At 43.4% G+C, this 17,508-nt stretch overlaps 1 protein-coding gene across 3 annotated transcripts in view; it reads right to left on the bottom strand.

The window, feature by feature from the left end:
• Positions 1-16,889, bottom strand: part of TBC1D31 (TBC1 domain family member 31) — a 67,689-nt gene extending 50,800 nt beyond the window's left edge. Inside the window, exons 1-4 of one of the 3 annotated variants that reach the window (XM_032315609.1) lie at positions 16,637-16,889; positions 12,625-12,771; positions 8,677-8,792; positions 4,482-4,660 (exon numbers count right to left, since the gene is read on the bottom strand). In XM_032315609.1, the coding sequence (XP_032171500.1) occupies positions 4,482-4,660; positions 8,677-8,792; positions 12,625-12,771; positions 16,637-16,713 (519 nt within the window). In that variant the 5' untranslated portion in view covers positions 16,714-16,889. Of the gene's footprint in view, positions 1-4,481; positions 4,661-8,676; positions 8,793-12,624; positions 12,772-12,878; positions 13,030-16,636 lie in introns of those variants that run through there. The other 2 variants (XM_032315608.1, XM_032315610.1) reach the window with 2 other exon arrangements.
• Between the last annotated feature and the right edge of the window lie 619 nt (positions 16,890-17,508).

Here is a 17,508-nt window from a genome sequence, read left to right as displayed (position 1 = left end):
ATTAGCAATATTTTTCTAAAAAAGTAATCAAGTTTATTCCTACTGGGAGAAGCCAAAGCTTAAAAATTAATGAACACCAACTGCTATTTTAGGGGAAGAGCTGTGATAGATTATTGCCTACATGATTATTCATTACTAGATTTGTGATTTTAATTGCCAGATTTTAATGATTATAAAATTGTTCCTAATGAATCATGTCATTATTCAGATAGTGTTATCTCTTGACAATCATAAAAAGCTTAGAAAAAACTTGAAAAGCACTAACAAAATACACTTTTTGGAGGGTTGGGTAAAAGGTTTTCCTCATAAAATATGAAAGTCCTAGGCTTTCCAACTCACTTGTGAGAATTAGGTGAACTCTTTCCAAAGTTGAGAGTTCAGTACAATAACAAAGAGCAAGCTAAACCAAATACACAATTCAGCGGAAATTTAGTGAGCGCCCACTGTATACAGAGACTAAATTCAGTAACATGTTCTTTCTTAAACATTTCCTCATATCCATCACAACCTTTTCCAATACATACTGAACCACAGTAATCAGAAACCCTAGGATTTATTTTAAAAATCCCAAAGTAAATATTTAATTTAAATATTCTACCTCCAACATCAACAAAATAATCAAAATTTACTCATAGGAAGAGGTGTAATCGGCTTACTCGAGAGGCAGTACGGTACAATAGAGTGACTCTGGAATAAGACAGGCTTAGATTCAAACCACACATCTTTGGTGAGCTCTGTGACACTGGGCACATTACTTAATGCTTCTCAACTGCAGATTCCCCATTTGTAAAATGAGAATAGCATCTACTTTTAGGATTATTTAAGTTTAAAAATAACAAACACTGTTAGTTATATAGTAAAACTCAACAACTGGTACCTATTGTTACTGGTATTGATTATTCCCATAACAGGGGACAAAAACCAGTGGAATGATGTTGGAGTGACAGGTTCTTTAAAAACATTTTGAAATCAGGGGCGCCTGGGTGGCTCCGTCGGGGAAGTGTCCAAGTCTTGATTTTGGCTCAGGTCATGATCTCAAGATGGTAGAGGGAGCCCCGTGCTGGGCTCTGTGCTCAGTGGAGAGTCTTCCTGAAAATCTCTCTCTCCCTCTGCTTCTGCCCCTCCCCCTGCTGGCGCATGCATGCACGCTCCCCCTTTTTAAATTAAATTTTAAAAATCTTTAAAAAAGAAAAAAGAAAAGAAAAACATTTTGAAATCAAAGGTCCAAAGTTATTTTTCTGAAACTCTTGGTGTTAGATGCGTATTCCTGAATTCAGAATTATTCCCAATCTGAGAAAGGTAATATGAGGTATGTTCTGGAACGGTATGTAGAACCCCTGGGGAACCCAGAGCAACTCTCCGTTACTCAAATATATGAACATTTCAGCCTCGTGGTGGTTCAGTTCAGGTTTTGCTGCCAGATGAGTTCAGACAAGATTGGATTTTGCCACGAAGTGAGTTACTTGAAAACTTCCGGGTTTCTGCATGGCTAATGAGACACTATTTATCTATTTCATGTAGTTCACAAGAGATAAAACAGTTCCCTTTCAGCTTTTTGAAGATAACTAACTGCACTGAGATAATCCCGCAGTAGAACCAGATAACAGATGAGAACAACAGACAACAGCAAAAGCCGCAGCAGCTGTAGCTGACTTGGTTATAAGCATTTGCTATACCAGAGCAGGTGCTAGGTGCTAGGTGCTAGGTGCTAGGTGCTCAGTGCTCTGTATAAGTGATCACATCCCATCCTGGAGTCAATCCTACAGTACCTGCTGCTCTCATCTGCATCCTACACACAAGGTAAATAGCTCGTCGAAAATGCTGAACAGAATCTACTCAAGACTTTAGACGTAACTTCTGTCTGACAAAAAATGCAAATGAAAGAATAAGTTAAATGACATAATGATGAATAGTTAGACTTATTCAGAATTTGGGGCATTTTCCAGGACAACTAGCCTGGTTGCTCTCAAAATAAATAAATGAATAAATGTCATGGGATAAATGGTAAAAGGCTATTTTATTTTTAAAGATTTATTTGAGTGGGGGGCACGTGTGGGGAAGGCTGAGGAACAGGGAGACAAGAGAATTTCAGGCAGACTCCCCACTGAGGGTAGAGCCCAACGCGGGGCTCCATCTCATCACCTGGAGATCATGACCTGAGCCAAAATCAGGAGTCGGATGCTTAACCAACTGAGCCACCCAGGTGCCCCAGTAGAAGACTATTTTAGATTAAAAGGAGCCATGATAAAAGGAGACTGTGCACAGCATCATTTGTCACCTTGTATCTCTCTCTCTCTCTCTCTCTCTCACACACACACAAACACACACACAAAGTCACAAAAGTTCTGTTTAAAATAAAGAATCAGAAACTGGAATAAAAACAAAGATTTAGCAAAAACTTGATAAGAATAAAGTTTTACTTTAAGATTAGTTTAAAATTACTTTCTATTTTCAACAGAATAAGCCAGGAGTGGCAACAGTCTGGCCCCTTCAGCTCCTGTATAGCCCAGAAGCTAAGAATGGTTTTTACATTTTAAAATTATTGCATTGTAGGTGGTTATATAAGTATATACATAATATCCTCAACTTTGCTCTTGGTCTGTAAAACCAAGAATATTTATTAGTATTTCCTTTGAGAAAAAGTTTGCAGGTAATGTACAGACTAAGGAGGTCTATTATTCTAGAACAATATACCTATATGCATACTGCATATTCTACATATGTTTTCTTTATTTTATTCTCATATCGCTAACATTTGGAGTCTCATCTTTTAAACTAAGATGTCTAAATGACCAAGCAAGGTTAGAATTGGCAACGATCCAGCATCTAGTAATTTTAACTTCATGGTAAAAAGAACAGATGGTTTTTGTGTCACTGTTTCATAACTCTGTTTCCATTGTGGGTTCAATTCCCAATGTGTTCTTCTTTTGAATTTAGAATTCAATTTAATGCTGAAGCAATTAAAGAAGAAAAGACCTACTAAGATATTTGGCCTAAACCCCTAAAGAATAAGGTGGCTACAACTTTTACCTCTTTTTAATTATTAAAGGCAATCTAAAGAACTCTAAGATTTCCATGGAGACTACAAAATACATTTCTGGTTGACATGCACTGTTAGCTGTTCACATTAACGACCAAGAAATTAAAAGCAATACCGCATGGACAATATAACCAGAAGCAACAGAATGAATCACACAGGAGACTCAGACGATCCTGAAAACAATATTAGGCTAATCAAATGGAGAAAGCAAAATTAAGCCTTAAAGGCAAAAGAAGTCGTTATTTTTTTAAAAACTGATATATGCATACAAAGGAATAGAGATCAACAATAAAAAGGAATGAACTACAGGTAAGTCCAACACCATGCATGAATCTCAAAACCATCATGCAGAAGGAGAAAAGCTTACAATTACCATTTCTGACTAGTTCTCTTTGTTTGAAATTTTAGGACAAAACTTATCTACGGTGGAAAGACATCAGGATAGTGCTTCCCTGGATAGGGATAAGAGAGAACTTTCTCGAATGATGAAAGTAATAGGTCTGCACAGGTTACAAAAGTGTATGTATTTGACAAAACTTAACAAATGAATACTCAAGATTTGTGCATTTCATCATATATAAATTCCACATCAACAAATACTAAAACCTAGTCAATTAAATTCAGGCTGAAATATTTGGGGGCAAGTATACTGACGTCTGCAATTCACTTTAAAATGAAAAAAAAAGGGACACCTGGGTGGCTCAGTCGGTTGGGCTGCTGCCTTTGGCTCAGGTTGTGATCCTGGGGTCCTAGGTTCAAGTCCCACATCCAGCTCCTTGCTCGGCAGGGAGCCTGCTTCTCTCTCTGCCTCTGCCTGCCACTCTGCCTGCTTGTGCTCTCTCTCTCTGACATATATATAAATAAATAAAATCTTAAAAATAAAAAAAAGAATAAATGGAGGGACAGAAAGATGGAGAGATCCAGAATACAGTCTAGGGACATAAGTACAGTAAAAGATAATAAAGGAACATGTTAATGGCAGAATCTAACGGAATATATGGGTTCACTGTAAAATTCTTACAAATCTACTCTGTCTGAATTTTTTTTTGACAGAGAGGATCACAAGTAGGCAGAGCAGCAGGCAGAGAGACAGAGGGAAGCAGGCTCCCTGCCGAGCAGAGAGCCTGATGCGGGGCTCGATCCCAGGACCCTGAGATCATGACCTGAGCCAAAGGCAGAAGCTTAACCTACTGAGCAACCCAGGTGCCCCTATGTTTGAAATTTTTTTAAGACAAAAAGCTCAGTAAGTTATAAACTGTAGCCACAGGCAACATCTTCATTCTGATGGGCCACTCTGCTTTGCGTGTTACTGCGTTACGAGAACACAGCTATGTGGGACAAAGTGAATCATTCATTACTCTTATGTCACCTATAAATCCTACTGACTAAGAAACTAGTCCGAGAAGCAGAAAAGACCAAGATGCACCCCACCTCCACTGACCTTTTGGATACCCACAGACTGTCGAATATTCAGCTTTCTTTTCCTCTGAAAGGTATCCAAGTCCCACAGCTGGGCCGTGTCAGAAGAAGTGGTGATGGCGTATCTCCCGGACGCATGCACGGAGATCGAGAACACGGACGACTCATGGCCTCTCATCCAGCTAACCAGCTCCTTGCTAACTGTGGCAGAAAGTAGAAGTTACACAGGTAGAACACAGTAGCTCATCCCAGCCCGGATTCACTGATGGCTGGTATTTACGAGACACCTGCACTCACATCTACAAAAGAAAAAGCCAGTAGAGTAAACGCACCATAGAGCACATAACATGCCCGTCACCGACACGCGAGGTGACGAGGCCAAATGAGGAAGGGCTTAAGAACAGCTTTCAGGGGCGCCTGGGTGGCTTAGTGCGTTAAGCCTCTTGGGTGGCTTAGTGGGTTAAGCCTCTGCCTTCCGCTCAGGTCATGGTCTCAGGGTGCTGGGATCGAGCCCTGCATCAGGCTCTCTGCTCAGCAGGGAGCCTGCTTTCCCCTCTTTCCACCTATCTGCCTACTTGTGGTCTCTCTGTCAAATAAATAAATAAAATCTTTATTAAAAAAAAAAAAAAAAAAGAACAGCTTTCAGTGGGACAGTACGGAGTCTGGGCTTTCCCTTGGGAGGCGTAGTTTGGTGTAGAAGAGCAGCATATCTGGTGTGTATTTTAGCCCGAGCACTTCGAAGACAGGTGGTGGATACACTGGAAAGAAGGCAGAGATGAGACCACTGATGTCTTTGTTGCTGTGATAATCCAGGAAGGAGACAAGGAAGGTCTAGAACTAAAAACGTGACAATGGAGAAAGGAACAAATCTGAGAGCTATGAAGGAGAAATGCAAAAGGCTTTGTGATCAAATACAGGTGTTGAAATAAAAGCCGGGAGGGCGCCTGGGTGGCTCAGTGGGTTAAGCCTCTGCCTTCCGCTCAGGTTATAGAATTTTAAGTGATGTTAAGTGATTTTTAAGTTCTCTTTTCATTTTCCTGTGTTTCCAGATTTGCTGTGGTAGGCAAGTTTTACTTTCATGATCGGAAGTTTTTCCTCCAGAAAGAAGAAACTGGGGAGAATAGTCCGAAAGCAAGATGTAAATCTGGGGAACATTAAGATACAAAGTAGGTCAAAAATGAACACAGAGGGAACAGAGAGAAGCCGCTGGGGAGCGAGCAGTAGTTTCCCAACACCAGTCTCAAGCCTGGCATTAGTTAATGATCAATTTTTCATTGGTTTTCAGTGAAATGAGAAAAATAAGGATAATGAAATGAAGCTTAAATTTAAAGTACTACCTTTTAATCGAGGATTATATCTTTCTAACTTCCTGTATGTTTAAAAAAATCTCATTTCACGAAATGCAGTTCTATTGTTTTTTCCAATGTCATTTAGCAAAATTCAAAGTTGACAACCCGTGTGAGCTGTTCCTCTACTTTTTCCTTTTAATTGGGTGAAAAATCCCAAAGTCCAGGGACCACTCCAATAACCCAGGAGGGAGCCCCGTAAGAAGCCGTCGGGAGAGTAGAAGAGAACGTGGAGAGAAGAGCAGGACACGGAGGCCCGGCCCTGAAGCAGAGTGCTCAGTGCTACTGAGAGGCAGAAGGGCAAGTGCAAAGGTTTCAACAATCAGAGGTCACTAAGGACCTTAGAGGAGCAGGGAGTGCGGGGAGGAAGAATTCTAACTCGGAATCTGCCGCTGGAGGCCACGAAGCCGGGGCTTTAGCAGTGAAGAGGAAGGTACTCATGGAGTCGGAGACAACATCACCTGTGGGGGAAGGGGCTCAACACCCAGAAGAGACTGCAAGAAGATGGACCCGAGAAGAGAGAATCCGAGGGAAAATCACAGATGAGTATCAACATTCAGTGTTTTAGACTTTCTGCGGCAGCAGCTTCTGTAACCGAAAACTGGAGGCAGCGGTTTCAAGTCCATTGAGAGAGAACAGGTTTAATGGTTACCGTTCTGCCGACAACTACACAGCGGAATATTACATGCTGCTTTTAAAATGCTGCACGGATTTTTAACGAGGTTAAGAAGATGATTCCACCAAAGAATCTAGAAAGGATGGTCACGTGTTTGTTAGAATGTAAAAGAGGGGGCGCCTCAGGTGCTCAGTTGGTTAAGCGACTGCCCTCGGCTCAGGTCATGATCTTGGAGTCCCAGGATCGATCCCCGCATCAGGCTACTTGCTCGGCAGGGCGTCTGCTTCTCCCTCTGACCCTCCCCCTTCTCATGCTCTCTCTCTCTCTCTCTCAAATAAATAAATAAGATATTTAAAAGGAAAAAAAAAAGGAATGTGAAAGAGGTGGGCGCCTGGGTGGCTCCAATTCTTGGTTTGGGGTCAGGGCATGACCTCAGGGTTGTGAGATGGAGCCCCCCATCCTGGGGCTCTCCGCTCAGCAGGGAGTCTGCTTAGGATCCCCTCTCTCCCCTTCTGTCCCACCCCCTCCCGGTCTGTGCCCGTGCACTTTCTCTTTCAAATAAATAAGTAAATAAATAAATAAAATCTTAAGAAAAAAAAAGAATGTAAAAAAGGTATATGCAGAAAAACCAGACTGGAGAGATAGGCCCCAACCATAAAAACATGGACCAGTGCATGGGTCCACGCATGGGTCTTTCACGCACGGTGAGAGCAGAACAGCGATGAAGAGAAGAGCCCCCGGAGCTAAGCTTCCAGCTTAGGAATCCTGCTCCCCTGCTTACATGCCGCAGGACCTTGGTCAAGTTACTTCTGTGCCTCAGTCTCCTCATCTGCAAAATGGACATAACACTATCCCCGTCCATGGGTCTTATGACAATTAAAATTAATATGTATAAAGTCACACAACAGTATACCTGGCAGAGAGTAAATGCTATCTAAGTGTTAGACCACATTACTATGGTTATTATCTTTCCTCTTAAAGTTTTTTTCAAAACTTTTAAAACTTTTTTTTAAAACTTTTAAAACTTTAAGCGCCTGGGTGGCTCAGTCATTAGGCGTCTGCCTTTGGCTCAGGTCATGACCCCAGGGTCCTGGGATTGAGCCCCGCACCAGGTTCCCCGCTTGATGGGAAGCCTGCTTCTCCCTCTCCCACTCCCTCTGCTTGTGTTCCTCTCTTGCTCTGTCTCTCTCTATCAAATAAATTTAAAAATCTTAAAAAAAAATTATTTGTTAGAGAAAGAGTGAGAGAGAGCACCCTGAGATCATGACCTGAGCTGACACCAAGAGTCAAATGCTTAACCAACTGTGCCACCAGGCGCCCTGGTTATTATTATCTCTACATATTCTATCAATCACTTTAATCACATGAAAAAACAATACACTTGAGATATCTATTTTCTTAAGAGGTTCAGTTTACAGAACTCTAAGTTCTCTAGAACTAGATGAAGTGATATATCATACATAGGATATATTAAGAAGGTTATTACTCTTGTACCGAAGGACTAAGGAACTAGGGCTTCAAAGAAAGGTAGGGCTTTTGTCCAGGCTCCTGGACTAAACCCCCAAAATTCCCCCAGTGATGGGGTGTCCCTGTTACTCATGGCAGGTTCCCTCAGGCAACAGCAGCTGGCTTATCTACGGAGAGAACCTCAAAGTGGGGGCTGCCACATGGAAAAGGCCAGCCATGGGAGTGACTGGTAGGCTGGGCTTTGGGTCACGTGATATCTGCCTACCCTCCAGAGGAGGGCTGGAAATTTGAGTTCAGACCAGCGGGGAGTAATCCAATCAGCCATACCCATGTCACAGAGCCTCCATAAAAAGCCGCAGAGCTCAGAGTTTGGGTGAATTTTTGGTTTGGCAATACTCTGCATGGACAGCCACTCACGGACGCTAGGAGGGGAACATGTCCCTGAGGATAAGGGCAGCTTGTCTTCTGGGAGCCACCCACGTTGTGCCCCAAGCACCCTTCCTCTGGCTGCTTCTAATTTGTAGCCAACCGCCGCATTCAAACTATTATCGCGAGCAGAGCGCTTTTCTGAGTTTTGGGAGTCATTCCAGTGAATTATCAAACCTGAGGGTAGTTGTGAGAAACCCTGGGTTTGTAAACAGCTCATGTGATGTGAGGATAGTCCCGGGACCCCCAAACTTGCAGCTGATGTCGGCAGCGAGTGCAGACTGTACAGACTGGCAAACTCCTCGCGGTACTTCCGCCTAAATTTGACTCTTATTCAAAAGATAAAGAGGAGGACTTCTTACCTGTGTCGAAACATTTAATAGAATAATCAGCTAATGCCACAAGGAATTCAGACTTCCTACGGAGATTAAAGGCCAGAGCCGTGCAAGCTTGTGCTGTTCGCTGAACAAGATTAAACCTATTAAGAGATTACCGCATTAGTATCAGAAAGTCTTCCAGCAGTCATCAATTTTACGTTGGAGGAGTCCTTAGAGAGGAAGAAAATGAAACCCAGAAAAATGAACCCTCACGTTGGGAGGCCAAAAATGGATTACCAAGAGTGCTGTCCGGCACGTACAGGAATCTGGAATTTACTTAACAGGTTTTAAGCTTAGCAGAATTACGACCAGCCAGGGCTTCCGGGAAGGGGATTCTGTTGGCAACGGCAAATGGACGGAAAGATCATGAAGCAAGCCACTACGGAGCAGGTCAACCAGTGCTCCGGGGCTGACGCGGAAAGGACAAACAGGACAAGGAGTCAAGCGGGAGAAGGGCTGGTGACACACTGAAATGAGGTAGAGAGGGAGGAATCTGGAATTTGCTCACGTGCAAAAGGAAGGTAAGAAAAGAGTCATGATTAAGAGATCAAGTGAACTAACACGCTGACTGAATGAAATAACATATGCTAAGTGCTTAGCAGAGTACTTGGCACACAGCTAGAGTTTAATTTACTAAAAAAAATCAAGTTTTCAAGATTGGGCAAAAGAGGGACAAGTCTGGGAGGTAGGAAATAAGTCTGGTTTTAAATACATGAGTTCAAGGCCTTTAAAAATTGTGCTATCCTAGGGGCGCCTGGGTGGCTCAGTGGGTTAAAGCCTCTGCCTTCGGCTCAGGTCATGATCCCAGGGTCCTGGGATCGAGCCCCGCATCGGGCTCTCTGCTCAGCAGGGAGTCTGCTTCCTCCTCTCTGCCTGCCTCTCTGCCTACTTGTAATCTCTGCCTGTCAAATAAATAAATAAAATCTTTAAAAAAAAAAAAAATTGTGCTATCCTAGAAACAGAGTGCGGGCCAGAGGTGTGATTTAAAACCTCCTAGGAGCCACCTTGAAAAAGTAAAAAGAAAAAAGGTAAAATTAATCTTAATAGCACATTTTACTTAATATGTACTTATTATCATTTCCACATTGAATGAATAAAAAATTACAAATGAGATATTTTACATTCTTTTTTTCATATGAAGTCTTCCCAACCCAGTGTGTATTTTACACTAACAGCACATCTCAATTTGGACTGGCCAGCTTTCACGGGCTCTGGAGCGCGACGCAGCTAGTGGCTACCGCACCAGACAGCTTAACGTAGAAGATATCCCGTACGTAGTAGAGGTAGATCTGGGTTAACAGTCTTTGCACTGCAGCTGAAGCCTTGGGCTTGGTGCTGCTGAGATTACGAATGAGGACATGGAAGGGAGCAGGCCAAGGACAGATGCCCGAGCAGCACAATAAAGGGGTAGGCACTGGCAGAAGAGTCAGCAAAACGAGGGGGGGCGGGAAATGATCGGAGAAGTAGAAAATTCAGGAAAGAGCTATACCTTGAAGCAAAAGAAAAACATTCCAGGGAGGAAGTAGAGATGAGTATTAGTAAGATGAGAATTGAAAAGAGACGAGTGAATCAGGCCAGTAAGATTTCCGAGGGACCCCAGCATGGTGGGCGTTAGAATCAGACGGGCTTGATTTCAAGTCTCAGCTCTGACACTAACTCCTCCGCTCAGCTGTGATTATGCATAGACAGAGAGAAAAGGGACAGTGGACAAAGTAAGGGAGGAACACTCGTGGAGCCACGTCCCAGGGGTAGCTACCGATCGAGATTAGCATGGGAAGAAATTAGGGTCCCTTATTTTTTGAATAAACCGACCACACGGACGGCCAAATATCTGAGGCTGCGCTTGGGAAGGGAAAGGGAAGCTGGAAAGTGTCTGTTTTCTCATGGGTTGGGAGGCCAGGGAGTCGAGCCAGAGTGGGGTCGTACCCAAGGAGACAAGGAAGCAGGCAAAGACAAGGAAGCTGGAGGAGAGTGGGAGAAGTAGTAAGTGCTGATGAGCAAATGAAGTGGAAGCATCATTGATGCGGACGTCCCTTATTCAGTAATGGAGTCCCTCAACACCAATTTTTGTTCTCTTTAGCAGTGGGAACAGAGAAGCGACAGTTCTATGAATTTGAGATTGAGGACGGGCAGGGTGTGTTAGGCAAGAATAAAAAGTGGGAGAATTGTGATGGTTATTTTTTTGGTAAGGAGTGGAAACAATGATTAACATACCTAATAAATCACAGAGAAATTAATTACATACGACCCCTTCTTTCCCTGAACTATTTGAGGATAAGTTAGTGAGATCAGGATTCCCATAAACAAGAAAATTCTCCCATAAAATTACAATACAGCTATCCAAATCAGGAAATCCCACTGATCTATTACCACCACCTAATCCTCAGACCCCCATTCAGTTGTGCCACTGGTCCCCAAGAATGTCCTTCGGGGATCAGCCCAGATGCATGCCTTTACTTGTCATGGCTCTGGTTTTCCTCAGATTGGAATAGTTCTGGGTTTTCTACAATGTTCATGACCTTGACCCTTGGGAAGATGACGAGCCATCTTGTTACACAATCCCTTAATTTAGCTCTGTCCGTCTGATGATTCCAGGTGCCCTGTCCCTGGCTGGAATACCACAGAAGGGACAGTCTGCTCTTTCCGCTGCTGTCAGGGGGCACACGAATTTTGATCTGTCCCACTACTCGTGTCATCATTTGATAAGGTAGTGTTTGCTCGACTTCTTCACTGCAAAATTCATCTTTTCCCCTCTATAATTAATCAGTATTTTGGGGGGAGCTGCTTTGTGACTGTGCGAGTATCCCTTCTCATTGAACCGTTGTTCGATGACCGAATGAAGTTCTAGATTTCTATTTTACTCAATGGGTTATGACCCCTTACTATCATTTATTTTGATACTCAAATCGTCTCCAATATGGCAAGGAGAGCTTTAAAGCTGACCTTAATGTCCTTTGGACACTCTTTTTTAAAAGAATTCCTCCTTTGTGGCTTCAAAATGTTCCAGGCTCACCCGCCTCCATCCTGAAACTGGCCGTTTCTGCAAGGATCCCTGATTGCTTTTAGCAGAGCGTGGTATGTAGAACAGAACCAGGCAATGAATGTATTCATTGCTACTGGGGGGTTGTTGTTCCCAGGTCCTGTAAACGGACAAAGCTAGGAAACACATGTACCTATACTGCATTCACTCACTCACACGCTTCTATTTACCTCTATGTCAATATATTCAAAACAGGCTGTGCACACAGATATATCCCATTCCAATCCAGTACCCCAGGGTTTGTTCTTGTTCTCTGCCTTTCTCTATCAGCAAATCCCCTTTCCCGTTGTTAGATACCTGGCCTCCATTATCCTCAACATATTTACTCACTTGATCGAAGCCTCCGGTCTTTCCCATGATTGCCCCATCCTCCACACAGACGCCTTCTGACTCTGGCAGGCGGACCTGGTTCTCCCACGCACCCCCCACCCCCCACCGCAGGCATGACTCCCTCCATCAATCCCATCTCACTGCTTCTGTACCAAACTGCTGAGCAAAGGAAGAAGAGGCAGACGAGTGCAGATCAATTCTTTAAAACTGCCAGATGCATAAACTGCGACAATAACGTCCAAAGGAAATTGTGCTCTTTCTAAATGGCCCGACAAAGTACCAGATGTTGCTAAGTGAGCAACAGTAAAATTTTAAATTTAAATAACAAGCTACTAGAGATATTGTGCAAACTGGAAACTTGAATTCTCTTAAAAAAAAAAAATCTAACCATATATTCTATGCTTTCCCACTTTTTCTGTCAGCATTTATGACAGGGTTTTACAAGGTACCTGAAATATAGTAAGAACTTGATGAATCTTGCTGAATGAATAATTAATAGGAGGTACTAAAATTGGCAGTAAATGACTTGTTAAATATGATCTGGATCAAAGGTGTCTGCTCACCTGTTTCCATACAAGTCAAAAACATAGATATTTCCTTGATGGTCCCCAGCAATTAAGCAATCACCTGAGCTGTCAAAAGCCACATTCAAAAATCGCAGGACTTTGGGAAGGTAGTCAGAAGAGCTGTGAATGATGTTCACGATAATCCTGTCAGAAGCAAACAAACAACATACTTAATTCTATGTCAAGCATTACTCACGGAAAACATGGTAATTTTTATGGTAATTTCACTAATTTTGAAGTTTCCTGCCTACCCATTCTTCCCTCTCCTGCTACTCTCCTAGAAGCCATCCTAGTGATTTCTGGAAGCCATGGAGAAAGTTATTATCCAAGTGGCTACTGTGCATACAGATTCATCAAATACTTGAAAACCCACTATGTGTCAGACGCTACAGAAGCTGTGACCTGAAAGTAACAGATGGACACAGGCCCTCTTCTCAGGGAGCTTTCAATTTCGTGGTGAAGACAGATATTGAAAAACACAAGCACACATATGAAAAGCTTCGTAAACTGTGATTAAGTGATAGACAATAACAAGATATAAGAGAATGTATTTTTGATTGAGTCAAATCGCTACATGAAGCAACAAACACATGCTAAAAACAATGATGTAGTAAGTGAAAAGTAGTTTTATATAAACCACAAGCCACGGCATGTAAGAAAAATTCCAATTCAATATCTGCATTTTAAGATACCTTAATGAAATTTTGCAATATAAAGTGTTCCAAAGTGAACTAAGTGTACATGAGTTTTATTTTTGGCTATAGTGGTCTAAAGGTACTATATATATATATATTTTTTTTTTCTTTTATTTTTTTTTTTAAGATCACGTACCATGTATCTGTTGAAAAGAAACCTGTTACAAAACTTGGAGCACAGAATGAATAACTTCTTAAAATAGTTTATGTGTGCCTATTCAGGTCACAAAGACCAGAATAATCCCCTTCTTTGTTACGATAGTTTTCTAATCATGAACATTTTTATGTTAATTGACCTTTTGTGAGTTTCTGAACTCAAATCTTAGAAATGTCTATCCTCCTCATTATTTTTCATTAAAAAATACTAAATTGGGGGCGCCTGGGTGGCTCAGTGGGTTAAGCCTCTGCCTTTGGCTCAGGTCATGATCTCAGGGTCCTGGGATGGAGCCCCACATCAGGCTCTCTGCTCAGCAGGGAGCCTGCTTCCTCCCCTCTCTCTGCCTGCCTCTCCACCTATTTGTGATTTCTGTCTGTCAAATAAATAAATAAATAAATTCTTTTAAAAAAATACTAAATTGAATTAAATGTATTAAACATTTTCTTCAGTTTAAACATAAGGCTTTTCACTGAGTGAAACAGCAAAATTCTTATGATACTTCATGTTTATCAAGACCTGGACAAAGATTCTTTGCTTGACCAAAGCTTTAGTTTGGCTCCTGAACCTTCTCAGGGGCACTTCTCCATCCGTGGGCTTCCTTGTAAAATCTAATTTTAGCATCCTGTTCAGTCTGTTTAATTAGAACCCCTGATCATCCCTGGTAACTGATCAGTTTCTTATTCTCCACCAGCTCCCAGCTGACATCCAGTCATTTTTCTTCAAGAATCGCTTTTAGGCTGGTTTACCCAGAACTCCCTTAACCTAGATATTTCCTCTTAGTGATTTTCCATCTCCTGCCTCTCCCCATGCTCCTTGGCAGTACATCCCCACTCACCCAGCCTGTAGCTGGAGCTGAGCCCAGTTCTATACTGAAGTCTCCTTTCCTCTATTGCAACAGAGGAATAAAATCTGTTTTTACTTCAACTACTGCCAAGCTCTGGTTTTCCCCTGACATCCCCAAAGGGGAGAGGGTGAGAATAAATATAGTGAAATGAGTAATAATATCAATGTTCCCAGGCAATTAAAACCAGACAGAGTGAACCACTCTTCCCTCGGGTTTTATTTCTATAACATTTACTATGTGTGTGAGTTACAAAATTATCTGATCATTGTTCAAAATAAGAAAAGAACAGAAAAACACTAATAAATGAAATTGATTATAACTCTACCATCTAGATAATAATCACAATTAATAGCAACATCCCACCCCTCTGATTTCACATAACGCACACATACCAACATTTATTTTAGAACTGTCTTTACCAGCATTTATTTCAGAACTGCCTTTCAATTGCTCACAGGTTGCCTGACAGTTTCTCAGGCCTTCAAAATAATTAAAAAATCAAATATTTACCGAACACCAAGATGCATGAGACACTGTTTAATGCCCTAAGATGACCCTGTCTGGTAGGAACGATTATCTTCACCTACAGTCTTGGTGATTAACTTGCCCAAGGTCACAGAACTAGTAACTGGACATTTACTTCAACTCAGTCTCTGCCCCTTGTCTCTCTTGAGACCATAGCAATGGGTTCTGATGAACAAAAAGAAAGCTGTGGTTTAGTGGAAGCGAATAACATTTCCATAAAATTGTTTCTTTCCTTCCTTCGATCTTGCATGTATATCTGGATATTTTATAACAGCAAAAAACAGAATTACTGTGGGTTGGCAATAACGTTTAAAACATTTAGAGAGCATCAGAAGTTAGGGTAGTATTTACATAAACTTCAAGTTTGGAAATGAAAATCCCTACTGAAGAATCCCTAACCAAAAATTTTTATTCGATACAATTGATGGGACAGCAGCATGGCTAGGGGGCTGAGAGCAACCAGAAATCAAAGGAGCTCTTAGTACAACGTCCCGCACAGTGGTTCGAGCGAGGAAAGTTGGCACGTGAAGTCTGCTGATTTGTTGAGAAGCTACCAAAGGATCAACAGAAAAATTACCAGGAATAAAAACATGAATTCAAGTGATGCTCCAAAGGCCACGAAATCTTTGGAAATTAAAAGCAATGGCACCAATCTGTGTGCAGCAATTGGAACCAAGATGGCACCACTTGGGGCAAAGGTTTCCGTTAAAGTCTTGAGTGGCTAAGACTCAAACAGATCAGCTATCCGGGACCAGAATGAAAAGGAGAGGCTGGGGAGGGAGGGAAAAACAGGCAGACCACAGAGAACTTCTAGGGCAGTGAAAATACTTTGTATGATAGTACAGTGATGTATACATGTCACTGTATATTTGCCCAAATCCATAGAACATACAACCCCAAAGTGGACCCTAGCATGACTGTAGACTTTGGGTGATAATGCTGTCCCAATGCAGACTCATCAGCTGCAATTAAAACACCTCTGTGATGGGTAATACTGATAATGGGGAGGCTAAGCATATGTGAGGGCAGGGGTATATAGGAAATCTGTCCCTATCAATTTGGCTGTGAACCTAAAACTATTCTTAAAAAAAAAGAAGAAGTCTACTTAAAAAAACCACCATCAGCAGCAGCAGCAGCGCTAACCACCTTGCATTGTACAATGTAGTCCCATGGTCACGTGCCATACACGCTAACGTGTCAACTCGACAAAGCCAGAAGTTTGATTTGTTCCACTGCTGTCCCCCAGACCTTAGAAGCTTGGCACAGAGTAGATGCTCAACAAACAGCTGATGGATGTATGCTTGTCTGAATATAAACGATGACTTAAGATAGGTAAGTTGCCGCATTTGGAAGGGGTCAACGTGCACCTTTCCCCTTTCCCTGCATCGTTCTTCCGGAGTTCTTTTCCAGGTGCAATCGTAAAAAAGAGTTACTGAGCATCTACTGAGCGCCGGGAATGCTACGGGGCTGCTCCGATCATTCAGGCAGGCAGAACCCCGGTACCCATCCTCTCGTGCACCTCGCCGACCCCCACCCCATGACCAGGAAGGGTTTCCCGACGACCTCGGCGCCCGGAGCACGGCAGGACTAAGGCTACCTGCCTTTCAAGAGGTCATCCGGGCCAGGGATCCCGCCCAGGGATCCGAGGCAAAGCCCGAATCTCCCCCCACCCCCGGCCCCTTGCACTCCTCCCCGAGATCCTCCCCAACAGCGTCTCCAACGCCTCTGCAAGCACGCAGAGCCGCCCCTCGCCGGCCTCCAGGCCCCTCCGCAGCCCGCCGCCTTTACCCGTCGCGAGCGGCTGGGGAGGGCTTGCGGTGCCATAGCTTGCCGCTCTCCTTGTTGCCCAGGTCTGTGCTCTGCATGGCGAAGCCCACCCGCGGCCGCCGCCGCCGCCACCGCTGCCGGGTGCGCAACCGACCGGGCGCCTTCCCGGCAGGCCCCGCGCTCCCGCCCGGGAAATTTAAGCTCCCGACCCGGGAGATTTGAGCTCCCGCCCCGGCGTCCGGGAATCCCCGCGACGCCGACCTTTCTATTCACAGCCAATAGGGAGGCGGTTTTCCTCCCAACTCCGCCCAGGCAACCCCTGCAACCCTGGACAATGGAACCGGCCAACGACCCTCTCTTAGACTCCGCCCCTTTTAGGGGTCCGCCCCCAAGCCCGGGGCCCAAAGCCTTCTGGGACTGGTAGTTCTCTGCAGGTGGCACGGGTCGTGGGCAATCCGCTTGAGAATTCTGCACTCTGGGGGCCTCGCGGGGTTTTAGGTTCCCCACCCAGGCCAATAAAAGTGGTTTTCTCCTGTGGTCGCTGCGTTCTACGTTGCATTTAGAGATTAAGGGGTCGTAGAGACCACTAATAGAGAAGCATGCAAATGCGTTGAGGATAGCGGTGTTCCTTTTTATGGAGCGTTCGGGCTTAAAAGAACCTCAACAGAGTCTATTCTTGTCCTTTTCACCGTCGCAATTCCTTTTTCAGTTGTAATGTAACAAGAGGCGCCGGTATCATGGTGTCTAGTTCACCGGTCATGGACCAGAAAAGCAATGTCATCAACAACCAGTGGCGCTGACATCAGAGTTCCTTTTTGTAAATATTCACTTAGCCCTTCTCTCGTGCCTGCCAGGTATCAAGCGTTCTTCTAAGTGCTTTACGAATATTAATC

This window comes from Mustela erminea, chromosome 16 (assembly GCF_009829155.1).
Source record: "Mustela erminea isolate mMusErm1 chromosome 16, mMusErm1.Pri, whole genome shotgun sequence".
Taxonomy (NCBI): Eukaryota; Metazoa; Chordata; class Mammalia; order Carnivora; family Mustelidae; genus Mustela; species Mustela erminea.
This window is presented reverse-complemented; position numbering and strand designations above follow the sequence as displayed.